The 27,421-nt window shown below is 47.6% G+C and overlaps 1 protein-coding gene and 1 pseudogene across 1 annotated transcript; both read right to left on the bottom strand.

Annotated features, from left to right (window-relative positions):
- Nucleotides 1-2,481: 2,481 nt before the first annotated feature.
- LOC150040045 (ral guanine nucleotide dissociation stimulator-like) lies at nt 2,482-8,064 on the bottom strand. Its single transcript, XM_090327432.1, has 6 exons — nt 7,388-8,064; nt 7,095-7,190; nt 6,587-6,791; nt 6,252-6,482; nt 5,125-5,239; nt 2,482-3,119 (listed from the first exon to the last, which is right to left on the bottom strand). Exons 1-6 carry the CDS (start codon nt 7,567-7,569, stop codon nt 2,959-2,961), a joined length of 990 nt encoding a protein of 329 aa, XP_090183558.1. The 5' UTR covers nt 7,570-8,064; the 3' UTR covers nt 2,482-2,958.
- Nucleotides 8,065-25,571: 17,507 nt separating this feature from the next.
- LOC150040044 (AP-1 complex subunit sigma-3 pseudogene) lies at nt 25,572-26,180 on the bottom strand (annotated as a pseudogene).
- Between the last annotated feature and the right edge of the window lie 1,241 nt (nt 26,181-27,421).

Raw genomic sequence — 27,421 nt, 5'->3', positions numbered from 1 at the left:
CCAAAGATAGCAATCTAATGACGTGCAAAGACTCTTCAGTGACCTGGTAGAGGAAGATCTGTTTTGAAGAACAAAGTATCACTGGATAGCTTTAATGATTAGAACAGAAGTGTTGCATCTGTCTTTCTCCTCCCACCTCTCCAGACGAACAGAGCACAGTTAAGACAATTACTGAGCTTATACGACACCTAGTACCTTCCAAATGTGGTACAAGTATACAAGGAATTCGATTGGGGGGATTCAGGGAGGCTTTGAATCATTAAGGACAGGTCAGTGAGCCCTTCTCTGGGCAGAGCCCATGCTCCTTCAGCTGCATGTGCTATACAGTTTAGACCTCTATCTTACAGGAAGAGCCTCCCTCAACCTACCCTAGAAGCAAGTTTTTCTGTGTGCATGTGTGTGTGCATGCCTGCCTGCGTGTGTGTGTGTGTGTGTGTGTGTGTGTGTGTGTGTGTGTCTGTGTCTGTGTCTGTGTCTGTGTGTGTTTTGGGTCTCGTTGTTGGGCTTGAACTCAGGGTCTGGGCACTGTCCTGAGCTCTTTTGCTCAAGGCTTGTGCTCTATCACTTTGAACCACAGCTCTGATTCCAGTTTTCTGGTGGTAAATTGGAGATGAGTCTTATGGACTTTCTCATGTGGGTTGGCATTGAATCATGATCCTCAGATCTCAACCTCAGGAGAAATTGATGGCTGGTGACGCAATCCCTCAGGAAGGCTCTTCTCACATATACCGTGGCCTCACAGTAATGCCATCATATTCGAAAAATTAAAGAAGTGATCAGTCCATGGATTAGCCAAGTTCCTGGTGCTCTAATTGTCTTTGGAAACACTGTAGCAGACCTACCATGAGGTACTTTATTTGTGGATGTACCTGAAGCACCTGGAGTGATAAGGGGGGAAGGGGATACATACCTATCCAGCCAAATGTGCCAAATCAGACCTGCTGATCAAGGCAGTGACAGGTCACACTGAGGTTGCCCTCACATCCTTTCATGATTTATTTTTACACCAGTCTTCATCCAGAATCAATCCACCCAGTTAGGGTGGGGGCAGTGGCAATTCTAATTACTTGAGAGGTTGAGATAGAAGGATAGCAGTTTGAAGCTAGCCCAGGAAGGAAACTTCATGAGACCCTCATTTCCAATTAACCAGCAAAAATAGCCAGAAGTGAAGCTATGGCTCAAGAGGGAGAATAGTAACCTTGAGCCAAAAAGCTCACAGATATCTCCCAGGTCCTGAGTTCTAACCCCAGGATTAGGACAAAGAAGAGAAATCAGCGGGCCACAGGTTAATATGGAAAGAACTTCCCAAATTGGTGTTTGGTTCAATTACCTTCTATCTCATAGACTTCACTCTGTTGTACTTGAGGATACAGTTTGAAATTGATCTATTTTAATACTTTCTGCAGAAGGAGCTAATATAAAGATTAGCCTTCCAAGAAATGGAAATTCTTTCACTCCATGAAGCAGACAAGATGGTACTCATGACTTACTCTTAAACATCATTTCTGAGCTTAGGTCAAACATAAAAGTGAAATACAATTTTCCATTTGATCTATTTTAGAATCCCAACAGTGGGGACAACCTTGAATACTTTTGTTTTCTTTTAGAAAGTGGTCTGCAATGACAAATATTTGTGAAGATCAAAGTCACTTGCAATTCTGTGGGGAGTAATAGAGATACCCGGAGCTATTAGATTATAGCTCCTTGAATAGTTTATCTTTCTTTATTTGACCTTCTGTGAACTCTTTCTTAATGTCCACCAACTTTTCTCATCATCATCTTCCAATTAAAGCCATACAAAACCATACGATGGAGAGATAATGCTGAGGGAGAGAAAGGGAAAGACAAGAGAACACTCTCAAGGATAATGCCTGTTTTCCTTGTAAACACTCAGCCATGCAACTTCCCAGTCTGCTACTTTGACTTACAAATATTCTTTTCAAAGACAATCAGTTTTCAGAGTATATTCCACCATTTATGAGATCACCTGCAAACTCCAGTCCCACTAATTGGGAACCATGTTAAGGCAGCCCCCACTGTAGTGAAACAGAGTTGACCTCTTCCTTAGTGGAGGGGGTGGGGGGCAGGCCCTTCCCTTCACTCAAGTACTGAGGGTGGCAGCCTTCCCTATTCATATATAAAGTCATAGGCATCCTGTCAGATGGAAGACTGTCTCTGTAACATAGAGATAAAAGAAGAAAAGCACAAGGACCAGAGCAGAGAAAAACAAGAACTTTAATTAAATGTGAACATTCAAATCTAACTTATCTTTCTGAAAAACCCCTCCAGTCGCATTAGTATTTTACTTTCTGACATGTACACAAATATTCATTGTAAATAAATCATATACAGAGCAAGGGCCCATGCTTCCTGAAATTCCAATCTTCAGTGGTCTCCAATGTCTGTGGTACTGCTCTGTGAAATGGTGTTTGCATGACCTTGACGTGAATGATGGGCCAATGAGTCTGCATGTGTAGAATGAGTTCTGAGGCATTTTCCTCCACACCACAGCTCTGCAGTGTGTGGTTTCCATCCCTTGGTGAGTCTCAATCAAGCCTCATGGCAGAGGCTTGGATTTTGGTGTAGCCTAACAAAGATTAGAAAGGCTGAGGGTGGGGAATTGTCCTTTGGTGAATCTTTGAAGAACAGAACTACGATTTTGGGAGTGGAAGAGCCAAGTGCACAAGTGGTGGTGACCTGTAGTAGAGTCCAAAATGTCAGGTGATAGTGTGGTGGGTACAGTTGTCCTGTGATGGCACAGGGTGCCCTAGGCACTCAGGGAGTCCAAGGAGGGAAGGGGAGTTTGGCTAATGCAAGTAGCCTGGGCACAGCAGGGTGGTTTTGTAGGTGGAGTCTGGGTATCCTGGGCTGGAGTAAAAGAAGGTGCAGGGTGGCCAGGGCCACTCAAGTCATCATGGTCAGTAGGACCCAGGGAGGCATGTGCACGTGGAGCTCTCCTTAAGCCTTGCTTCCCCTCCTCTTCCTGTGGAAGAGGCTGAAGCTGGATCTCTGCTTGGCAGGTGTCCTCCAGGGGAAGGTGTACTTCCGCAGCACCACATGGTAGACGTCCATAGTCTTCAAGGCATAGAAAACGTTGGCATCATCAGGAATCCTCAGCTCTGGTGGAAGAGGGACACAAACCTTAGCTGTCCAACCTGGGGCTGAGACCACTGCCATTCCCATGCACTTAGAGATCAACTGTGGGTTAGGACCCCAAATGCCTCCAATCTCTGATTCCTGCATGGGAAAGAACTGCTGAAAACTCCTTTCTCAGAGGACAACTTTGGACTTCAGGTCCTGCCAGGTCAGGGTGAAGGAGGCACAAGCTAATCCCGTTCTGATCTCACTGCTGCCTTATCAGCATCACAGACACAACAGGCTTTGCAGTGTGCAAACCAGCTCTCCTAAGATTGTCCTACAAACATGGACCCTCAGGACCACAAAAAGCAAGGCCTAATTCAGGCTTCTTGCAGTGAGTTCCAGGGTCCTCTAAGACCATGTGCCCCAAGTGGACTGTAAGTCCTGCCTTTGGCCTTGAATTTCTCCCCAGTCTCCTCTGTCCTGCACTCTTTGTGAGAGGAAAACCCCATGCTGTGAGAGGGAAAACCCCATGCTGCCAGCATAGTGGGAATGGTCCCAGAGGTAGGAAGGAATTCAGAACACATCCTTCATGGAACTTGTAATCTGTAATCAATGCTGGTCAACCCCACAAAGAACTGGACAGATTCTGCACCTCATTGCAAAGACAAGACAGCAACACTACTGTGGCTCATTACCATTTGTGTTCCAGGTGTACATGAGTCTTACATGAGTCTGACTCCTCTTACCATCTGTGAGTCTGTCTCTGTCTCTTTTTTCTTGCCGGTCCGGGTCCTTGAACTCAGGGCCTGACCACTGTCCTTGGGCTTTCTCAAGGCTAGAGCTCTATCACTTGAGCCTCACCACCATTTCTGGCTTTTTTCTATGTATATGTGGTACTGAGGAATCAAACCCGGCTCTTAGTGCATGCTAGGCAAGGACTCTACCACTAAGCCAAATTCCCAGCCTGTCACTGTCTCTTTTGCTACTTCAGTCTCTGTCCCTATCCCTGTCTCTCTGTCTCTGTCTCATCTACCTAAACTTTTGGCTAGCTTTTCAACTTATATCTTTTATGAGTAAGTCAAATTTTGGTTCACTTATCTAACTCAGTGACTCGGTTCTCCCCCTGACCTGTTTGTTCAAGATAAGTGTTGTGCCACTGGCGCCATATGATTTTTCCTGCTTTTACTGTGGTTGATAGGAAGAAAGAGAATCACAGACTTCTAACCCAGGCTGGCCTCCAACCTAGAGCCTCAGTTGAGCCTCCTAATGAACTGGGTTTGTAGGCTGAGTCCTAGGCACCTGGCTTCTAACTCATTTGGAAGAAAAACACATAGGTAGGGAATATTGGGAAGTTGCCCATGAGTTCTCAATAGCTCTTTCAGGGCTTGTATTAGTCCATGATATAGGGTAAGTGGTGTTTGGAGGCATAGTTTTAATGGTGTGGGAAAAATGCAAGGGTCTCAGGAACTCTGGGCACACACGTTACAACTAAGTGACACTCAAGTGTCAGGTATTTTCTGAAGCCATGTGTTCACATTGGAGAATGACAAAGTCCGTTCTGGGAGCAAGCCAGCCATTCTGTCCTATGAGCTGTATTGTCTCCAGTCCTCACGGATGGTCTCTGCACTGGCTACTTCCTCCTTAGCCAGGGCAAGAACAAGCATGTCCATGAGGGCAATAGCTGTGCAGCAACCAGGGCTGGCTTGGGCCTGGTGTCTAAGGCTGCCCTTATGCTGCCATACCCTGATGGGAGGGGTTGGTGGGTGAGGACACTCTCTCCTGCCAAACTTCTTCTTTTTTTGCTAGACCTTGGGGCTGAAGTCAGGGCCTGAGTACTGCCTTGGGGCTTTCTGAAGGCTAGAGTTCTAACAGCACCACTTCTGGCTTTTTTACTTTTTTTTTTGTTTTGCCTATGCATATATTTCCAAGGAATCGAACTCTGGTGTTCTTGCATTCTAGATGAGCTCTCTACCACCAGTCCAAACTCCTGGGTCCCTGCCCACCTACTTATTTGCCTGTCCTAGCTATTGGTTTAGGACTCACTTTGATCCTGTGTGATGATCTGCACCAGCTCTAAGTCTTCTGGCTTGTATCCACGCACCTGGAATTTCTTGATAGCTTTCACGATGACGTCTCGGGTCTTCTCCTGGTTGGTCACCTGGGTTGGATCAGGAAACAGGCCTTGAGGACTGGGTCCCAGGGGTCCCTCCCTGAAGTCAGTATCCAGGGCTTCTGTGGAACCATGTTAGTGTTAAACATGAGAAATGCCATGGGGTGTCATGGGTGTGTTTTAACCCTTCCTTCCTGAAGAGGAGTCCATGCATTGAAGTTGGTTATTTAGTGTTCTTTGTAGAGTTTACCAGCTGTTCCTAGATCTGCTTTCCAGGTGTGGGCCCCTGAGATTTAGTGGAATACACAATAAACTCCAGAAACCCCAGGCAAGGGAGGAGCCAGCCAAGTGCCCAGTGCCTGCTCCTAGCCAGGTATGGGGTGAGTTGGAGGATGCAGTGATGAACGACACCCCGTGGAGCCTTGATCAACTCCACTAACACTGAGAGTCCAGGAGAGAGGAAGTCGTTGCCTCCCCAGATGACTGCCCATGACACCTGTTCTCCTTCCTGTTGGTGAGAGGACTGAACCAGATGCAGACACCAGACCCAGCATGAGGAAGGAGGGGCTCTGAATGTCATCTGCCAGTTGAGTAGCTAGAAGAGCAGACATCTCTCTCTCCTGTGAGGAGTTTACTTTTGAGCAGATCTTTTAGCTCCATCATCTGCAGCACCCTGCCTTAGACATTCCTCGTCTTCCCAGAACATAGGATCCCTATGTCTCGCTGTCCTCCAACCCAGATGTGATTGTCAGAAGAGCCTGCTAAGTAATGTGCGAGGATTGTCTGTGAGAAAGTAAACAGTCTCAACTGGCAATCGTGTTCATTCACTACTAATCTTGTGATCAAACACCAGCCTTCAGGTTGTTTCCTGGGGAAAGTGAAATATCTAAACTATGCCCTCCAGAGCCTAGGATTTCCCCAATCTTTGTCCGCATGCTTCCTCTCGGGACTCCTCACTGACCCTGCCTGAGGAGCTGTTCTTGCCTGGAGACTGGGCATAATTTTCCCTCCCTCTTTTTTAGGTCAGAAGAGCAGAAGGAAATGCAGCCGCCCAACTCACCTCAATGCTTCTGCATAGACGTCTGTTTTCCACAGGCAGCACCACCCTGATGACACACGAGTCTCCCAGCCTGAGATGGGGAGGCACAGATGAGCTGTCACTACTCTGCCCTGAGGTGCCGCTGTGAGTGTTGGCTGAATTGGTGACCATTGTGCTGGTGTCTGTGGGTGAGGATTGGCTGGCAGAGGCCAAGCTGGTCACCCCAGTGGACCGGGAGGAGGATCCCTGGACCTGTGGATGACAGCAACATCAGGAGAAGTCCAGGTTTCCATCCAGGTCTAAGGCTTTCCTCTCAGGCACTGGAAAGCAGGACTATGGGAAAGACAGGAAGTCACCTTTTTCGGGTCTCCTGAGGATGTTTGTGAGATGCTCGTGATGAGCTCTGGGTAGGAGCTGGAGGAGGGAGCTGACTGCACATTGCTGTCTGACTGCACTGCAGTGGTGTTTGTGCTGCTCATCTCAGGGCCAGCCTTGTCCTGCTCCATCCACTTCAACTGGGAGCTGCCACTGGTACTAGGTGCAGCACTCTGGTTCTGGTGGCTTTAGAGAGGGGTCAGCTTACTGAAGGAACTTCTCTCAGGACACACACAAGACCCTAGACCTCAAACACTGGGGACCCGAATCTCCACTCCATGATCTGGGTCAGTTAACATTTTCCCATTCCCTTATGTGATGGATGAATCACAGAGACAGAGCTCAGTGTAAGCAGAGGGGCAGACACCCCAGAGAACTGAGTGCCAGACCTGGCTTCTCAATGGAAATGTCTCATCCACAGCCTGTCTCATTCCCACACCCATCCCATCATCTTCCCTGGTTCTTGCCCATCAGTGGCCAGGTCCTTACTTCTTCCAGGCCTTCCAGATGCTGAAGCGCTTCTTGGTCGGAGGGCTTGCAGTGTCATTCTGTCCCGGAGGCTCCAGTGCACATGACAGGTCATAGCTAGGCAAGGGGTGTGAGGTGAGCTGACCAAATTGAAGCTTGTGACCTCCCAGATTCTGCTTCAATTCTGAGCCTGCCACCCACCTGGTCACTGGCCCTAGGGAGTGTAAGTCCTCAAGTCCAGACATGTGACACTCAGGCTGGCACCACATCCCAGTGACAGGCCACTCTCCCTGTGCTAGTGCCTCCCAGCTCACCTGGCCTCCTCGCTGAGCCGCTCCAGGTCTCTGAACCAGCCTAGAAACTTCTCCTCTGGGGTGATGTGTTCATAGCTGCAGCTTGCCTGTAGCTGCTTCAGTTGCTCCATGATTGCATATTCCTGGCCAGGGAGAGCATGAGTGAGTGGAGGGCTGTGCTGTGATGCCCAGGGGAAGAGCATTCACCAGGCTTTGCTCTGGGAAGCCTCAGTGCATCAGGGTGCTGTGGCTCTCATAACTGTCCACACTCATTCACAGGAAGCTCTCCTCTCCCACTTCACATTCCCACCCTGTCATCATGAAAGATCTGCACTCTGAACCAAATTTCCCTACCGGTCATGGTGACTGAAGCTGACTCTGCTGCTGGTCCCCATCCAGCCAGGAGGGCACCTGAAACTCACCTTTCTCAATTTCTCAAAATGGATGACTCCCTCCTAGAAGGCAGAGAACAATGTGAGGAGAACCCCACCCTTCCTCCCTTCAGTCCTCCCTGTCAGGGGCTGGTCCTCTTCCATGGGACAGAGGGCATCTACATGTGCCTGTGAACCAAGTCCTAGATGGGACCTGGACACATCTCCAAAGAGGTTCTGGAATCATCTTGTCCAAACCTTCTGAGGACATGGGGAGACTGAGGGCTCAGCTGAGCCGGACTCACAAGTGCCTGCTTGGCCTGTCCTTTGTTTTCCACTGATCCCAACTGCCCACTGTGCCCAGAGGGACTTGAGTCCCAGTTGTGCTATGTGCCCTAGCTCCCTATCCCAGCAGCTCTGGATGTCCCTTCTTAAGATGGATGCAGTGATATCTTAAGAAACCCTTCACTGTGCCAGAACTCAGCACACAGCAGGAGACTTTCTGTCCCAACCGCACCAGCTCAGTGATGCCCAGACTACTCACATCCAGGAAGTCCCTAAAGGCCGTGTCGATCATTTGGAAGTCTCCCAGGAAAGTTTTCAGGTAGGGCACAATGCCCTTGATGTGAACCTGTGGAATTGCATGGGTTGATGTGCCATGGCCTAGGACCCCATTGCAGGCCTCCCCAGACAGCCTCCATCCTCACAGGGCCTTTCCTATCAGAATCACCTGTTCTGGCCAATCTGTTAGAGCCCCTTCTCTGCACTTGGGATAATAAACAGTGTAAGGGTGGCATTGACACCTCCCCAAGTTAAGGAGCCTCTGAAGGCCACCTGCCACACCGGCTTTGCCATGCTCGGGCTTCTACTCCTCCTTTGTCTCTGGCAGCCACTCAGGACAAGGGATTATAAGAATCAAATCCCACGTGTATGGAGTTATTTCAGGCAGGGGAACAAGAGGTAAGATGAGCAAGCAGACCTCTCTTCTCTTCTCTTACAGGCACTCTTGGTGCGTTCAGGACACAGTCACTCACCATGTCCTCAGCCTGCCTCTGGCCTCTCTTGGCCTTCTTCTCCTTGGGGGCAAAGTCACCAGGCTCCTGTCACAATGGAGAGAACTCCTGAGACATGTGTCCACTCAACCTTTGTCCCTGACCTGAGCATAGATGATGCCAAAGCTAGTGCCACCTGCTGCTTTCTTCTGGTTAATTCTCTGCCTCAGCAGATCTGAGGGATGCCATGCTCTGAACTGGCCTCTCTCTGCCTGCTTCCTCATCTGCAAACTCTGCAAATAAATGACGTTCCTCTGAGCGCTATGGGATCCAGTGGTTTCTCCCACTGTTGGTGCTGCCCTGAGTCTCTGTGCCAATGCCTTCTCTGGACTCCTGGAAATTTCTTTCTCTTCATTGTCTCATCAATCATCCAAATTCCTCAGTCTTCATAGGTGACAGGAGGGGACCGAGGAATAAGAAGGGATGGTGGCCTGTCCACTTCACTGTAGGCAATCATAGAAGAGACACTCTAACTCTGTGAGCAGGGTGCAGTCAGTGAGTGCTCCCATAATTGTCATGGGCCGGAGGGTAGAATAGTCCAGGAGGGAGAGGATTATGGACTTTCAGCTAACTTCCTAAAAAAAAAATTCTGGATTTCCTCACCTAGGGGAGGGGCTCTGAATCATGAGAAAGTTTCTTTCCCACAAAGCTCTTCCCTATGTGTCTGTGTCCTGGCAGAAATCTTTCTCTATGCATCTGGGTGGGGAGTTCCCCAGATATACTCTAGTGGATAAGCGGGTCAAGGCATTGAGGAGTGCAATCTGTAGCCCTTCCCACTGAGGCTTCTGGAATCGTGTGTGAAGGAGCTCAGTATGTTGGAATGTAGAGGTAGATACATCTTTTCCTTTCTTGATTTGTGTGGGTGTCTCTATCGGAGCGACTAGTTCACTTGGAGGGTTTCATGGTTGAGTGTCAAGGTTAGGGCTCGCAGTCATGTCCAGCTGAGATTTCAGGACTTAGTGAGCAGTGCCTGGCCTCCCTTGTCAAGAAAACCCCCAGCCACCTTCAGTTCCCCTGTCTAGTCCTTCTCTGTGTTTGTATGGTGGTGAGCAACATCTGCTCTAGGGAGAACAGAGAGACCCAGTTCCTTCAGGTAGACATCCTGGCTCTGAATGTTAAGATCCAAACCAAGTGTGTGCTATGTCTGTTTGGCTAAAGGACAGCTGTGAAATATCCCATGGCAGAGCAACTCACTCCTGAGCAGTGCATCTGACTTATATACCAGGTACTCAAGAGCCTGAGATCGGAGGATCCCAGTTCAATCCACAGTCACTGAGTCTGTGAATTACAATCAACTCCAAGCGTGGAGTGGGCTTGGGACTGAAAATGAAGGGCACTGAGTATTAAAAACGGTGGACAACAGCCATGCCCTGAGTTCAAGATCCAGAATGGAGAGAAAAAAAAACGAGAAAGCATTTCTTTTTGGAACTGGATCCCACTTTTGCCTTCTTAGCCCTGTTCTTTCTGACCCCTTTCTCTCTACCTGAAAGAGTAGCACTTTGGTCCGGAAGTAAGAGCATGAAGGAGAAACGATCTCTGAGAGTTTCTCGTAAATCTGCATGCTGTCTCTGTAGGAGGGACAGAGAGAAGTGACAAATGGGAAAGTGAGAGAGAAGGGAGAAAGGCTTGGTTTTGTTTTAGAGCCAGGCCTGCAAGTTGCCTGAACAGGAGGTTTTCAAATGATTGTATGAAGCTCCCAAGGACCCAGGAGCTGGAAGCAATTTCTTCTTCATGTCCCAGTGGAGTCCAGCCCAGTTGTATTAGACAACTGTGCTTGGATTTCCTTTGGACAGAAATGTAGAATTACCACAGAAATCCTGGACAGCTCCTCTGGGTCTCTGTCCAGCTTCAGTGAGACATTGCACTGAACATTTGCCGGTGCCTGAACAGGCATAATGCAGGCACTGTCCCTGTTTTCCTGGGTAGCAGCCCAGGTCATACAGGCTTGGCTCTGGGGCTGATGGTGAAGCTGGCTAGTCCCTGTGTGTGCCCAGCTTCTGTGGAGAGAAGGACCCACCTGGAGACCTCTTGCCATGTGCTGTCCAGGCGCTGGATGGCGCAGCTCTGCAGAGCAGAGAGGATGGCATGGAGGGAGGAGAAGTTCCTGAGGACTCTGCATTCCTGCATGGGAAGGGTGTGTGAGCCTTGCATGCTACTGCTGCCACCTGATGCCTTGCTGGCTGGGCTAAGCCAGGGTCAGTACAAGGATTCTGGGGAGCTGCTTACAGGGCTTCAGAGGGGAGAGAGGTCTGACCAGGCCTGGGTGAAGTTGCCCCTGAGTCCTGAGTGTGAGGAAGGAGTGAGCACCATTGCATGTGTGGTATGTGGGAGTCCAGACAAGATGGCCTTGGGCAGGAGGCCCTGAAGTCCACACAGGGCTCTGAGCACATTGGAACACCTCAGAATATAAGACCCTGAAGGGAGAGTCTCTAGGCAGCAGTTGTGTCTTACCATGGCCACCGAGATCCAATGCTCTAGCACCCTAGCCCTGGAGCAGGGCTGCATGCTGTGGTCCCCTACGCAGGTGGTGAGCACGCAGGAGAACACCTGGTCAAACTGTGTGAAGGTGGCCCGGATGGTGGGAGCCAAGTTCTCCATGTCGTGTCTGTCCTTCTGGGAAATGGCAGAATGCAGGCAGTGGTGGGGCACCACCTTCAGGAACAGCTCCTGCCAAAGGAAGGAGTGTCTCATTGCCTGGCACACAGCACAGTGCCCAGCCCCAGATTGGGTCCCATAGTTGGGCTGAGAACTCTGGCTGTGTAGGGGTCTCTGAGGCTTAGGAATGGGTTTGTAGGGATGTCATGCCGTTTCGCAACCATGGAGGGCACCTGAGTGTCCCTACCTCATGTCAGGGTCTGCTGTGCAATGTGACTCTTCCTCCTTGGCCTAGGCCGAATTTCTGCCCTCCCCAAGTCCCCCCATGCCTGTCCTATGGTGCATATCCACAGATGCTGCTTCTGTAGCACTTTCTGTTTTCTGCACTAGGCTCTGGCACACACACCAGAATCCTCATAATTGCTTGAGCTCATGTGGTCCCTGCCAAGTGCCGAGGAGCTGCAATTCTGGCTGCACCTCTCCACGCATAGCTCCTGGGACACAGAGGTGTCATATACACTTTAGTGTCTGCATTTAAAGAGTGTTGCTAGGAAGCTTGAGCCAAGGTGAAGCTCAGGCTGGATGAAAGCTTGGGCTCTAGGGGAAGGAGAAGGATGAGAAGGCAGCCATGCAGAGAAGGAAGCCCGGTCCACCCCGTGCTGCCCAGGGCCTCACCGAGTCCATCCTGGTCAGCTGCTCAGCCACCAACAGGGGAGGGAAATCTAAGACCTCATTCTTCTCCTTGTTCAATCCCTCCCCTGTGCTCCCTGAAGAAGGACAGGAAGATCCTGTGAGGAAAGCATGCCGGGTCCTATTTCGATTGTCCATAAATTAAGGGATCCCACCCAAGCTGTGGACCAGGGGCCAGGTTGGTGGTTCCCAGGATATGGATTCCAGGGTCCCTTGGGAGTCTACCATGAGGCCAAGTTTCAAACTGGCTCCCAGTCAGCAGAGCAAAGGAGGCTGGTACTGCAGGTGACATAGCCTCAGAGTCCCGGGAAGACATGGCTGCCACCCACACCTGATGCTGCTGCTCCCATCTCGTGGTACAGTAGAGTCAAGGCTGACTTTGGGTGTTGGTCTAACCCTGGTAATGTTCCTGCAATTAGGCTGCACACCAGAGCTTGGAGCTCAATGCTGCCCTCTTAGACAAACACTGGGCTAATGCTAGACCTGCAGAAGACAAGGCCCTCTCCATGGAGGATTTGTCCTGAGTCTTTGAAAAGAGAATAAAGACCCTCTTCCCTTTGACTTCCCAACCTGGATCCCTCTACCCATCCTCATTTTCAACTTCTCTGCAGAGTCTCTATGTTCCAGCGTGTTTCTTCTTCCTGGCACAAGGCCTATATTAGAGCCTTCTCCACCCTCTGATGGCCCACATTCATCCCGCCTCTTTCCTCTGCCTTCCCACCCAGTTTCCACACCATCAGGCTGTGTCTGGCTGGGCTCTTGGGCCTCCATCTGATCCAGGAGCCGTTGTGCACGGCTCTCCACGTGTGTTCCAGTCATGTGCCTCTTCAGGTGAGCCAGCAACTGCTTGAGGCAGGCAACGTGTGCAGGCTGGCAGAAGTCCTCCCAGTACTCGTCCAGCCACATGTCCAGGATAGAAGAGAGGGCACTAGGGGCAGATGGGGGGCAGCAGAGTCAGAAACCTGGCCAGCGGCTACCCCAGACACTCTCAGCACTCATTTGAAACATGGACATCAGTATCTCCCCAAGCCAAGCTTCTTTGGTGGTGGAGGTAGTTACAGTGCTCAGGAACCAAGGAAGGATTGAAGGGAATTCCAGGGAGCCAGCACCCAATCATGGGATGAGCAACCTCCCCTCTCCAGGGAGCTCCCCATACTCCTGCAGCTCTCAAGTCCCTCCCCACTGCATGGAGTCTCCATGGGGTCTGTTGTATGCCTGGCATGAACTGGCTGCTGGTGCACATCCACTGGTGACTCTGCTGCCTCCGTTCCAAGAGCCACACGTGGGCTATCTCCCCACCTCACTGTTCTCTTGGTGACCCAGCCAGGCCTTCTACTCCTCCAGCCTTCCTAGGGTCAGCAGAAGTCCTAAAACATGACATCTATGCTCTAATCCTGTTTGCGAGGCCATGGTGAGGACAGGCAAGGCTGGGCATCAGGGGCTGTGGAGAGGATGGGTTGGCACAGGGCTCAGCTCTCCCAACAGCATTCCCGGTCATGGGTCAGCATCCTCCTGCATACATATGCCACACTTCAACCCTGTGGTGAGGACGTCAAGATCTCTGGGATCCTGAGCTTGCCCACCATGCTACACTCAAACCTGGCTCCACTGTGCACACAGATGCCCTCCTTTGAGAGCAAAGTCCACTCACTTTCTGAGTTTGTCCTGTGGCATGCCATCCTGGCTGGAGAAAGGCAGGATTTCATCCTGTGTAGAGGAGTCCTTGAAGGCCTCACCTCTACTGAACCTGTGGAGGAATTGCACAGTTACTGGCTGTCTCTTCCTGTGTTTTATCCGGCTTGCAACAGTGCGGCTTATTTGTGCTTTCTCCCTACAAACATGTCCAGACCCGGAGGGGCTTCAACCTATGTGCAATGGAAAGGGACAAGCCTTTTCTCCCTTGAGAATCCTGTGGGCCGAGGGTCTCTCACTCTGCCTTCAGCTATCCCTGCTCTATGTGTAGTTGAGGAACCATTCTCCAAACAGGGAAAGTCTGCTTTGTCTGAGGGCTCAGAGCTTGGAGGCAGAAAGCTGTGTCCTGAGGAAGAAGGTCACAGGTCTGAGCCTACACTACTAGGGAGCACACAAGGCATTTCCCATGGCCCTGGCATAACCTAAGATGCTTCTCTGCCCACCCCCACTCCACAGGATCACAGTAGCCCTGAGAGTTGTGCAGGTCATTCCCAGGGTCCCGTGGAGAAAAAGAGTCCACTGCCCTTGCAGTTGGTACTCACGTGTGGAAGAGCAGGTCCAGGACGTGTTCGGTGCTGGTGAATTTTCGGTAAGTGGAGAGGAAGGTGGGGATGAAGAAGTGTTCCCCGGTCAGCTGGGCAGGCATCAAGTGTTCCACCAGCTGCTCCAGGGTGCCTGCCCTGCAGCCCTCGTCCTAGCTTGGAGCTTCATCCTGGAGTGGGACCAGGGGAATAGTTTAAGCTGAAACTAGGGAACCAAAGAGGACTGTGACATACAGTCCAGGGAATTACATTAAAATAAGTTCCTATTCTCTCCATGCATGTCTTGCTGTCTTTGTCTCTATCTCTCTCCCTGACTCTCTCGGTCTCTTTGTCTTACTCTCTTGTAACTCTCTGTCAGTCCTTCTGGCTCCATGTCTTTCTGTCTGTCTGTATGCCTCTCTCTGTGTCTGTGTCTGTCTTTCTGTCTGCCTCGCCCCCCCATCTCTCACATACACACACACACACACACACACACAGACACACACACACACACACACACACACACATACAAATGAGCTGGTAATGACTGGAGACTTAGATGTGGTGGGCTTTCCAGCCACTTACTGGCCTGGGCCTCCATGTCACCTGTGGGGTCCAATGACCCAGAAGTTTTCACTGCCAGGACTGGCCTTGTTTGCACACACGTGTGCCAGGCACCCTCTGCGCTCTTCCATGGGGCCTGAGACTCTCCCATTTGAGGAAAAACTGGCAAACATCTCCTGAACGTCTGCTAGCCACACAAGTGAGTTGTGGGGGGTTTGTGTTGACTGTGGGTGCTGGGATACCAAGGTTCTAAGTTCCATTGTGAAGGCAGTGAGGTCATCTGTGGAGGTCCCTTCAATTGACCCCTTCCTTCTGACACACCCTCTCCAAAGGTCCCCTTCTCTATCCTTGTGCTGGCTCCGAGCAGGACATAGCTGTCCAGTGTTACCCCAGCACCTCAATTCTATGGTCCCGGGGTAGACCTGAGTGGAGTTGACACCACCCTGGAGGAGACACAATTGGGTTCTTAGCCTCACGGGACCCAACCTTAAACCCCTTTTCTCTCAAGTCCCACTCTGCTCCTCACTTGTCTTCTAAGACACGAAAGGGAAACCTTAAGATGAAGATTCCTGAGAGATGCTATGGATTCCCCAGTGGTCAGGCTTCAGGGTGAAGTCTCACCAGTTGCCATGCTGCAAGTAGAAAATCATGGAGGCTCAGGCCAAGGTGCTCTGTCCCTGATACACAGTTGTTGTCTAGACAGGGCACAACCCCTTCCTTACTGGGACCGGAGGATTGACACCTGGGTAGAGCTTGGCTGAGTGTGGTCTCAAGGGAAGTGTGACTTCCTCATTTTGTGGCAGTCAGCAGTGGGTTTGGGGAACACTATTTCAGTATGGACCTGTGCGGCCATTTCTTGGTCTGGGAAGTGTGTTGTGTCATGTCTCTCCAGCCACAGGGACCTCTTTTCTAACCTGCTCCTGGACACACGTGTGCTTCTGCTGTCTTCCTGGTGTCTTCATCGCTCCCCCCACATTCTCCCACTTATTCCTAGAGAGTTTGGCAGGGGCCAGAGAGACTGAATGCACATCTGCCCTCAGGAGTGAGGTGGAGGACTGGACCCCTCCTTCCTCCAGCTTGCAGAGGACCCCATGCAGCCCGCAGGCTCTCCCAGCTGCGGTCACATAGCTTGCATCACATGAGCACCTGGGTATTGTCAAGGTCTCCAACCTTGCCCTTCCTGTCTTTAGGAATTTGTACTCAGGACCTGGATCTTGTTCTAGAGCTCTTTTTGCCTAAAGCTAGAGTACTACAGCTTTAAGCCCCAGTGGCTATGTGTGAGGAACATTTCATGGGTACTTTTCTGCACAGGCACCGTGATCCTCTGATCTCAGCCTCCCACCAGCACCAACCAGGCTCTCACTGTAATTTTTATCCCTATGTAAAGAAGTTACATTATTTTCACAGATGTGTAGAATGGTTACAGTTACATAGGATATGTATTGAGTTCTTTTCCTTTGGTCCAGTGTCATTCCTTCCGCAAACTATCAGTTTCCTTCTTCTGCTTCTACATGTGACTTGTCTAGATTTCTTTCAGTACAATGTCTATTGAACATCAGTGATGAACATTTTCACACTTTTGTCCTGAGTTCTATGTTCCTACCCAAGATAGACATCAAAACAAGTGCACAGAAAGAAATAAGAAAACAGAATCAGCAAAACCCCACAAGAAAAAAATGTTTTTCTATACAGTGTCGTTCATAGAGATATGTTTCTGAGTACCTATATATACCTGTCTATTTATATTTATATATATGGCAAACAGATTAGTATATGGGGTAATTGTTTTGTCAGATGTTTCAGCCTGGTCTTCACAGATGATTTAGTTGGGTTAACATTTACTTTGCTGAGAGTAGATTGTTAACATCTATTGTTGAACAGATCCATCATCTTTGGGTAGCCTCAGGACACTGTTTTAAAGTACAATAGTTGATTCATTGGTTTGTGCATCAATATTTACCTCTTCTTGAGTGTTTTCCCCTTAGATCATTCCCTTCATTAATATGCAGTGTCCTTCATTATCTCTTTCTACTGATTTGAATCAGAAGTCTATTTTATGGTGTAACCTCATAGAAACCCCACATTCAGCCAGATATGAGGAATGATGTGCATGTTTGGTATTCTTTTAGGCTATTTGTGTATCCTAACAGTGGATCATTGTTGGAGAATGTTCTGTGTGCAGCTTCTTGAATGTGAGTTTCATGGTCATCTGGTGACATACTCCTTTGAGGCCTATTAGCCCCATTGGCATTATTTGAATTCAGAAATATGTTTGTCCATTTTCTGCAGTGAAATCACTTTTCTAGCAATTATTGGACTGCATAGAAGTCAGCATTACAGGACATCATCAGACATAGAACATCTGTCCAAGAATGAAGCTTCTTTAACAGTGGAAGACCTACACACTGAGGAGAGTCATTAGATCTAGGGATGCTGGAACTCTTGACTACATAGAGCAGCTGCTTTCTATCTCCACTATGTTACATCATACCCTTGAGTTTCTTGAGAACACTCACACACACACACACACACACACACACACACTTATATATACTTACATATTTGTGCATCTCTCTCTTCTATGGCTATATGTAAGTAATTGTCAGAAGCCTAGACTGAATTGCCAAATATAATTTTGCTTTTCTTTTACCAGTCTGGATATCTTTAAATACATGCTTGGGAGCTGTCCTTAAACTTTACTTTTTCCTATGGCTAGAGCTCTAGCATTTGAGCCACAGGGTCACTGCCTGCTTTTTTGGAGTAGTTATTTGGGGTTTAGTGTTTCCTAGAGATTCTGGCCAAGGCTCTACCTCTTGTTTCTCAGCACCTCTTTGCAGGTTTTCCTGTTTCTGTTGTACTGTGGAGTTGAACCTAGGGATTTGTGCATGCCTGGCAAGCATTCTACCCCTAGGCCACATTCCCGGCCCTGTGCATTTAAATGGAATACCATGTGTTGTAAGTCCAGTGTATGTTCTCTGCAATTCCAGTGACATTTTCTGAGAGGCTGCAGTCCTGTGTAGGTGGGTGACCACGGGTCTCTTGAACCTCATGCCTATGGGATGACCACCATTCATAAGGAGGATTGGAGCAAGGTACTCCTATCCCATTGAGTGTCCTCCATACTCAATCATGTACTAAGGAGAAGTCCACTTATTGAAAAAAGAACAGTGATTAAGGTTTACAGGCTCATGGGGTTGTCTATCTTAAGAATAAGGTCTCGAGTTCAATGCATAACAAAAACAAGCAAACTAACAATCCAAAAATCATCTGTCCTGCCTTGCTTTGATTCATTCCTTTTCTAAGATGAAAGAAACACGCTCATATAATGAATGATTGTTGTCCTTAATGTACTCTGTTATCTCTCATCTCCTTTGCTGTCCCTTGGGTATCTCATATTGTTACAGTATCTCACTTTGTTTTCTGATATATTGAATTTATTTGTATTTGGTTATTTGAAATTTGATAGGGAAAGGGAGAAAACCAAGACGGGGGGGGGGGGGTAGTGGGTACCTAGACATGTGAAAGGGTATCAATGTATGTGAATTAATGCACCTTCTATCTGGCAAATATCATGTAACCCTTTTATTAATTACAATAAAAATATAAAAATACGTACTTCGGGTGTCAGGATAAGTAAGTAAATGAATGAATGTATAATAAATAAATTAATTTAAAAAAAAGAAAGTAACAGGCTCAGTGATAGCGGCTTATGCCTGCACTCTAGCTACTCTGGAGTCTGAGATGTCAAGGAGATTCAAAGGCAGCCTATGGAGGAAATTCTGTGAGAGTTAAAGGTCCAAGTATCCACGTGGTACCATAGGAACGTGTGTCTCATGCGGTATAGTACTAACCTGAGACAGGAAAGCTGAGGGACTCTAGCCAAAAGAACTTAGCCCCTGGCAATGTTTGTGTTCCCTTAGGATGACTTTCACCTGGCCTTCCCTTTTGAGACCAAGCATACTCCTTATGTTTCATCCTGAGTAGTGTGTCATCACATGTTTACACGAGTGTGGATTAGCCAGTCAACGAATATGAGTACACATCTCTGATTTTTGTTTGTCATTCATTTAGTACGCATGCACATGACTATTGACAAAGCATACTTAACAGCTCTATGCTAAAAGAAAAAGGCACGTGGAATATGCGAACATAGGGTCAGGTGAATTACTTAAACAATTATTAACCACACATACACACAAGCACAGACACACACACACACATAGGGAGAGGAGAGCCGTTAATGACCAGGAAATTTACATATGTTCAGCTACCCAGACTCTCACTGCCCTGAACCTCCCCATGTCACCTGTTGGGTCCAGTAACAGCATCTCCAGAAGTGTCCACGGCCAGGCCTGGCCTTGTTTGGACAGACGTGGGCCAGGCACCCTCTGTGCTCTTCCATGAGGCCCGAGCCTCTCCCATTTGAGAAAAATCTGGCAAACATCTCCTGAATGTCTGTTAGCCACACAAGTGAGCAGTTGGGGGCTTGTGTTGACTGTGGCTGCCGGGATACCAAGGTTCTAAGTTCCACTGTTAAGGAAGTGAGGTCATCTGTGCAGGGCCCTTCAGTTGAGCCCTTCCTTCTGACACACCCTCCCCAGATGACCCCTTTTCTCACCACTTGCTAGTCCTGAGCATGACCTCATCCATTCAGAGTTTCAGCCACTGTTCAATACTACTCTCCCAGGTAGCCCTGGGTGCAGCAGCCACACCACTTTAGAGGAGATACAGATGGGCTCTGTGCCTCCTGGTGCCCAGTCCTGTATCCCTTTAACCACAATTTCCAATGTCCTAAGCTGGTGACTTCAAAGAGATAGAACAGGGCAATGGTAAGGAGAAGAGTCATGTAAGATTCTATGGGATGCCCAGTGGACAGGCCTCAGGGCTAAACTCCACCACGTCCCAAGCTGCAAACAGAAAAGCACTGAGGCTCAGCCCAGTATGTTCTGGCCACTGACAGAGTCTCTCAGTGTACAACCACAAGACCGTCCTCACAGGGCCCTGAGATTGAGGCCTGGCTGAATCCTGTCTGTCTGATGGAGTTAGGAAAATTTGATTTCGTCCAAGTGTGTGGCTATCAGCAGTGGGTTAGGGGACACTGTATTTCAGCTTGGAAAGGTGATGTCATTTGTAGGCCCTATGATATTCCTTGACACCTGTCCCTTCATGTCCCCTCATCCACACTTACCTCTGGACTGGGATGTTCCTATTTATGCCTCCAGTGGAGCTTGGAAGACAGATATGAAGTGGTTAATGTTTGTGTTCTTTCCTGGTGCCAGTTGTGAGGCTTACATTCTGGTTCTGGGTACTGTCCTTGAGCTTCTTGGCTCCAGGCTGGTACTCTGTCACTTCAGCCACTCTTCCACTTTTGACCTTTGAGTGTCAGGAACTTTTCTTCTGGAGACGGCTTGGAACCTCAGTCTCCACATCTTAGCCCCTGAGAAGCTATTAGTACAGTGGTTCCTCATTGGCGCCTGGTTTCTATCATGAATTTTCACTGTTGCGTATCACATCTCCTTTTCCTTTCAACTGCTGGACCCACTGTTGTTGTCGTGACCTTCCTGACAGGCCAATATCTGAAGGTCCTTTCGTGGACTCTATGTCATAGACCTTCGCGTGGCCTGCCGAGGAAAATGCAAGCAGTGATGATGCCATTCCATTCCCTAGGATTCTCCTCTCTGCTGCTTGTCATGAGCCTGGTCAGGTCTGGAATACTTTTCCTCTCTACGTCCATGACGGACCTGATATAGCCCATGAACACATGGCATCAAGTTTTTCCAGTGCTTTCTTGGATGTTTGAACTCAGGTCTATGTTCTTCCACTGGTCCTCAGTGCTGGGGTAATTGAGGAGTGAGGGAAGAAATTAGGTCACTGTGAGTGTGTCCTTAAATGGGATATTGGGATGAGGGGGTCTTGTGTCTCTGTTTCTGTCTTTCTCTGTCTCTCTCTCTCTCTCTCTCTCTGCCTCTCTCTCTGTCTCTCTCTCTGTCTCTCTCTCTTTGTCTGTCTGTCTGTCTGTCTCTCTCTCTCTCTGTCTCTCTCTCTCTGTCTTTGTCTGCTGTCTGTCTGTCTGTCTGTCTGTCTGTCTGTCTGTCTGTCTCTCTCTCTCTCTCTCTCTCTCCCTCTCTCTATCTCTCTTTCTCCCCCTCTCTCTCTCTCTGTCTCCCTCTCTCCGTATCTCTTCCAGACCCTGTGAGGTACTTAGGCCTCCCCTTTTAATTGTATTCTAATGTCAGGGAGATGGATGGGGGATTACAGTTACATTCTTCACACATTGGTACATAACTTCTTGAACACTGATTCCCCTTCCTATGTTGTTTTCTCATTTTTCTTCCCGCAACCTCTACTCAATCATTTGTGTTTCCCCATTCCTTCTCTATTTCAATTAAACAAGTAAAGTATATAAAATATACCATAGGCCTCCTCTTCAACTACATGGTGTTATCTTGATATACTGTGCACAAAGCAATATAGCCAACAGATACATTGACCTGAGCCATGAGGCAATATAAACCGTTTTTCCTTTTCAGTGGGTGTTCTCAATTGTTTGGGGACAGGTATCTGACTCTCCAGGTGAAGTGAGTTTTCCATTGAGATGCCTACAGGAGGCCTTCAGGATCCCAATCAGACAAGATCAGAAAAAACAAAGACTAGATACTCTATATTTCAAGCACTGAACGTACACAACAAGGAATATGAAAATTACAAGAGACAAACTGAAAGAAACATGGGAACATCATTTCAGAATAATAAAGAAAATGATCTCTTAAGAAGTGTTAACAATTTTTACACATGTAGCTCTCATGTTGGTGCATCTAAACTAATGAAGCAAACAGCACTGCATTTGCTAGTGCAGATGGAGTCCAACCTAGTGTTAGTTGGGTGTGGTGATGCCTCAGTCTCCAACAGGCAGGATACCCAGACCACTCCTGGACTCAAAACATGAACCAAGAAACATCAGAATTGAATGGCACTATGAACCAAATGGACTTAATCGACAGATACAGGCTATTTTTTATTTTTTATTGTGATTAATGGAAGGGTTACATTATATTCACCAGATAGAAGGTACATAACTTCACAAACATGGATACCCTTCCTTATGACATGGTCCCCATTTCCCTCCCACTCTCCCCCCGCTTCTCTTGACTTCCCTCCTTCCCTATCCAATTTCAAATAACCAATTAAGCACATATAAAATATATCACATAAGAAGGTGAAATATTGTAACAATATGAGATAACCAAGGGATGGCAAAAGAGATGAGAGATAACATAGTACATTAAGGATAACAGTCACTCATTTTATGGCTTATCCTGGAGGTCCTTACCTTTAGTGTCATACTATTTGGTCTAATGTCTCTAGATTTTATTCTATGGTAAATCTCTGCTAGGAGAGCCCAAGGTTTCTACTGATTATTACAAATGATGGAGACTTGGTGTTCGATTGATATAGACTGACTGACTTCAGTGTTGTCCCACCATACCTTATATGATGTAGATTGTTATGCTTTGTTCTTTAGGAAAACGTATTTTTTATTTTATATTTATTTTTATTTCATTGTATAGAGGGGTTACAGTGATATTCGCCAGATGGAAGGTGCTTTACTTCTCACACACTGATATCCTTTCTTATGTTTTTGTCCCCATTTCCCTCCCACACCTCCTCACCTCATTTTTCCCCTCCTATTTCAAAGAAACGAGTAAACATCTTTATAATTCACCAGGTACCAAAGTGGGATAATGTAACAATAAGAGATTAACCAAAGGGCAATAGCGAGGCCCCGCTGCGTGCCTCCAGCTCCTCCTGCAGCCACTTGGTGCTCTTGCAGGGCATGGCTCCAGGGATGCCAGCTGCAGGCACTGCGCCTGGCTCCATGCCCGTTCGGCTGTCCCCGACCCCCATGCTCCCCGGAGCCGACATGGGCGCCGCCCTCCACGGGGGGACGCGCAGCTGGGTTTTCATGGGGAGCGGGGGGGGGGGAGGCGGGGCTGCGGAGGACGGGGGATGACCCCGGTCCCTGGGTGCCCATCTCTGGTCCCCGGGTGCCCAGGCTGCGGCGGACGCCCCACCCTGCCCCGCCCCGCCCCACCCTGAGCCCTCCACTCAGCCCTGAGTGGAAAAGCCCTGTTAAGAAAAGAAATAAGGCTACATAGTAGGAAGCTAATTGAAAAGACCTCCAGGATATTGAAACAAAAGCCATACAATGAATGACTGTTGTCCTTAATGTACTATGTTATCTCTCATCTCCTTTGCTGTCCCTTGGGTATCTCATATTGTTACAGTATCTCACTTTGTTATCTGATATATTGGATTTATTTGTATTGGGTTATTTGAAATTGGATAGGGAAGGGGGGAAAACCAAGACGGGGGGTGGGCGGTGGAGGGGAGGGTCATGGTGACCAAGACATGTGAAAGGGTATCAATATATGTGAATTAATCCAACTTCTATCTGGCAAACATCATGTAACCCTTTTATTAATTACAATAAAAAATAAATATAAAATAGGGAACGGGGGAAAACAAGATGAGGGGTGGGAGAGGGGGAGGGGGGAAGGGAAATGGGGACCACGACATGTGAAAGGGTATCAATGTGTGGGAAATAAGGCACCATTTATCTGGCAAATACCATGTAACCCTTCTATTAATTACAATAAAAAATACAAATAAATAAATAAATATAATAAAAGAAAAGAAAAGAAAAAAGCAAATAGTAAGATGGTTGACATTTGTGAGGAACTTGAATCTGTAGGTAAATTTGTGGATGCTCTGCAGTTGTGAGAATACATATATGGCTTATGCCAATAGAAGATCTTGGGAGGGTCTTATACCACATTCGAATATTTCAGGAAAAAAACAGAGTCATTTCATTATGTTTACAAATTTCTTTTTCTGAAGACACCTGTCTTTGTCAAGGGGCAAAGTGGGATGGGCAATGAGGGGCACAGGAGAGCCTTCCATACCCAACAGAGACAAGAAAGGAGGAGGGTGCCTCCATGCTGGGAGGTCAGGGAAGTCCAGAAGAGGGAGAATCGTCCAGGAGATTAGGTAAGGATGAAGTGAGAAACTGAGGAGCAGGCAGAAAAAAACATCAGAAATAAACAGACTTGAGGTGGAATTATGACCCCAATGATCACAGTGTTCCAGGAACTAAAGTGCCATATCTGTAATGCTTTTTACCAAAAAGCCCTCCAAGTCCATCTAGAGCAACACGCAGCATAGAGTGATACACATCTCCTGACTGGTGAACTCAGGGAGATAGTAGGAATGTCAGCATTTGGTAAGTTCCTGTTGGGGAGAGGTCCCTGAGAAGCCCACTTGGGACTGGTGACACACTGAGACCAGATTGTGCTGTCATAAGATGTGGGACCCTATGGAAACACTGGGTGAGGGCAGGCAACCAGCTGCTGGCTCTGGGTGGAAAGACCTGCTCCAACACAATCACTCAGGACTTCTTTAAACACATAGCCCAGAAGGATAAGGGTTCAATGGATGAGTGCATAGGTTGAGGGTAGGCCAAGAAGTTTTTTATGGAAATGGAGACTTAAGTACAGGGAGACAAGGAGTCTAAGAGAGAGCTAAAGGAGGGAGCAGGACACAGAACCAGCCCTGATGCACAGAGCACCAGTGCACACACAAGAGGCATTGTGGTCATTGTTGTTCATTGGCAGCATTCCAGCACTACAGCAAGTAGCTGAGAGAAGCCAGGCCTATGGAAGAAAGGCTTGCAGGGCCTCATTGTTGTGGGACTTCTCCCCCAGGGTCAGTTGGGCCTTGTTTCCTGAGCCACCCTCAGCTCTGGAAGGTTCTTTCAGGATTAGCTGTCATGGAAAAGTCTGAATCCACATGAAGCTGAATGGACCCAGAGGGTCCTCATTCTTCCTCCACTGCTCAGAGACATTGTACACCGGTAGATGACCCACGTTTGGACCTTGTTCTGCAGGGGGAAGGGAATCCCCGACCTTAGGTAGAGAATTGATTGGCCTGGACCCTGGAGGACCCACCCCGGAAGTCCACTCTGCTCCTCCCGGATCTCCCCGCCCCTTCCGCTGAGGACCCAGAAATAACGGCTCCGCAGGTCCAGTGACTCAATGGCTGACAGCGCGGGTCCTCACCGCCCTGGACTCCCCTTCCTCCCTCTGGAGCCGTCCACGCGGGTCCTCCTGGGCTAGGATGGGGAACAGACTGGAGGGGAGGTGAGCCCTGTCCCGTTCTCCCCAACCCTCCTGCCTGTCCCCTCCATCCTCCTCCGCCGACCTAGTCACCTAACCTCCCACTGGGTTTCCCCTCTGAACAGTCCACGACCTCTTCGTGGCACCAGGACCGGCCCCGAACCTCCACTTTGCACGTGGATGTGTGGAACATTAACTGAAACCACACCCTTGATAACTATGTCCATGGTTGAATAGGATGTAAAGCTCAGAAACATGTTGGCCTCCCACATCTAAGACATTGTGCTCTTTTACCACGTGTATTTATTTTTCTTTAAGAGATGAATACTTACAATGTATTCATAAGCAGGAGCTATTACAGTATGTATGGTTTTTCATCCCTCAGAAAATCAAATTCCAAAAATATATATTGCAATTATTTCTTACAAATAATCTCATGGAGTTTTAAAATTTTACACACTATTCAGTCTGCCAAGTTATACAGCAGTTATCTCCAACACAGAGACAGATTAAGTCATCATATACAGTATACTATAGACATAGACATTTCAAATATACTATATTAGCCAACGTGAACATTTGCTAGTTAAGTAAGAATCCCTTTCTTTAAGTTACTTGTGGCATGGCTCTGCACTGGATACAAAACAATGAGGATTTAAAATTCAGCACTTGCAGCACTCGGAGTCTTCAAGTCGGTTAAACTGTAGGTTTGTTCATGGATTCTTCCGTTGTCATTTGAGCTTCTCTTCTCAACCAGCTGCTGTCCCTAGTGGAGACACTAGGAATTGCATCCTCTACACTGTCTTCCCTCTCTCTCCTCTTTCTCTCTCTCCTCCTGTAACAGGTCAGACTCTTCAATGGCTTTGACAGCTATTTTCTTGGATGTTTCCTGAATTTCTCCACCTATTATAAACTCATCAAGGATAAAATATGCCTTTTCAAAATTAAAGATGATACCCAGCTCGCAGACCTTTTATAAACAAGTTTGAGCTCCTTCCAGTCAATGAAACTGCTTGTTCGATGACCTCGAGAGAGAATAATCTGAACAATTTCCCGGGTTATTTTTTTCCTCTCTTTGTCAGGGAGAGTGGTGTACCACTTCTGTAGCCGTAATTTCCCTTGTCGACTGAACAGCAAGATGAAATGTATCATGGTGACCCGGACCCACCGCCACCTGCACCCCGAGATCCGCGAGCGCCCAAGCCCGCTCGGGTACCAGGTAAGGCGCCCGCCTCACCTGTAATATCTCCTGTTTGAGTATAAAGTAAACCTGATGCCTTTAATGCCTTTCCTAAATGTTTGGTTTGTAAAACTTGAAATATTATTAGCAGTTAAGAGTTCCTGTATATTGCTGAACTTTTAAAAATATTTACAGAGATCAGAGACAATGTATCTCGTATGAATGTCCTAAATTCATTTGTATGTTTGGAATTGGAAGAAAGAAGAATAACCAAAGATGGTAGAGGAGATAGATATTCAGTAGTTTTGATGTCTTAAAAGCTGCTAGCTAGGCTGGGATGGAAAAATTTTAAACCTTTGAATATAAAGACATTCTTATGGGGTTATATTTTCTATAAATTATTTACCCAGGTTTTCAGACATCAGAAATGATGTCTGTGACATCTCTTACTATAATACAATTCAGTGGTAGGGATTCATAACAATGGCAGCGATTATTATTGCTACCACTATTTAAAGACAATCTCTTCTATTCCAAGCAATCTTAGTTATAGTTACTTGAGAAAGTTTCACATGCTTTTGAATGTAAATCTAATATGTTTTGTTTCTTACTTTGGGCATTGATTACTTTGGCAGGAAGTACATGTTTCTTTTCTCTTCCTGCCCTTCCTACCCCCAAAGACATTATTATTGCTGCTAGACATTATCATTGTGAATCTGTGTCACCTTTATACTGCAGATTATGCATTACCAGGTATTAATGTAATCAGAGATATTATGAGGAATTAGTCATGGTAGTTGTCCTGGTGCTTCATCATGTCTTTCCATGATTCTTGCACATGAGTTTCGAGGTATTGTGTCACTCGAGTGGCCTGGTCAGGGACGGGACCTTCTAGGGTTTCCTAGGACAAGTGCATGCGTGGCTTGGGGGCTCTGGGGAGAACTCATGTGGCAGACTCTTAGAGGATACAATGGAAAATGATAGCGTTGCTCCTACTCAGAAGATATTTAGGAGGAAAATGCTAAGCCAAGAGGAGAAATTGACCAATTCCAATTGATTTGAAGGAAATAATTCAGATAGTATATGAAGTAATCACTAGGCTTTGAATTTCTAATAGTTTCTCAAATGAATGATTTAGAAGTATAATTATGGCCCCGGATAGAAATTTAATCAAATTTGTTTAGATGTTCTTCAGTTGTATATTTAACTTGTGTGGGT

Source organism: Megascapheus bottae, unplaced genomic scaffold (assembly GCF_031878675.1).
Source record: "Megascapheus bottae isolate mThoBot1 unplaced genomic scaffold, mThoBot2.hap1 HAP1_SCAFFOLD_87, whole genome shotgun sequence".
NCBI classification, from domain to species: domain Eukaryota; kingdom Metazoa; phylum Chordata; class Mammalia; order Rodentia; family Geomyidae; genus Megascapheus; species Megascapheus bottae.
The sequence above is the reverse complement of the archived record's forward strand: the minus strand, read 5'-3'. Positions and strand labels throughout refer to the sequence as shown.

What these genes read in the sequence shown, in the direction of transcription:
- LOC150040045 (XM_090327432.1), bottom strand. Translation starts at nt 7,569, where the DNA reads ATGCTCTTCCCCTGGGCATCACAGCACAGCCCTCCACTCACTCATGCT. An exon ending in ATCTGGAAGGCCTGGAAGAA is followed by an intron (nt 6,792 to 7,094) that starts GTAAGGACCTGG and finishes CCCTCTCTAAAG; the next exon opens with CCACCAGAACCAGAGTGCTG. An exon ending in GTCTATGCAGAAGCATTGAG is followed by an intron (nt 5,240 to 6,251) that starts GTGAGTTGGGCG and finishes GATCCAACCCAG; the next exon opens with GTGACCAACCAGGAGAAGAC.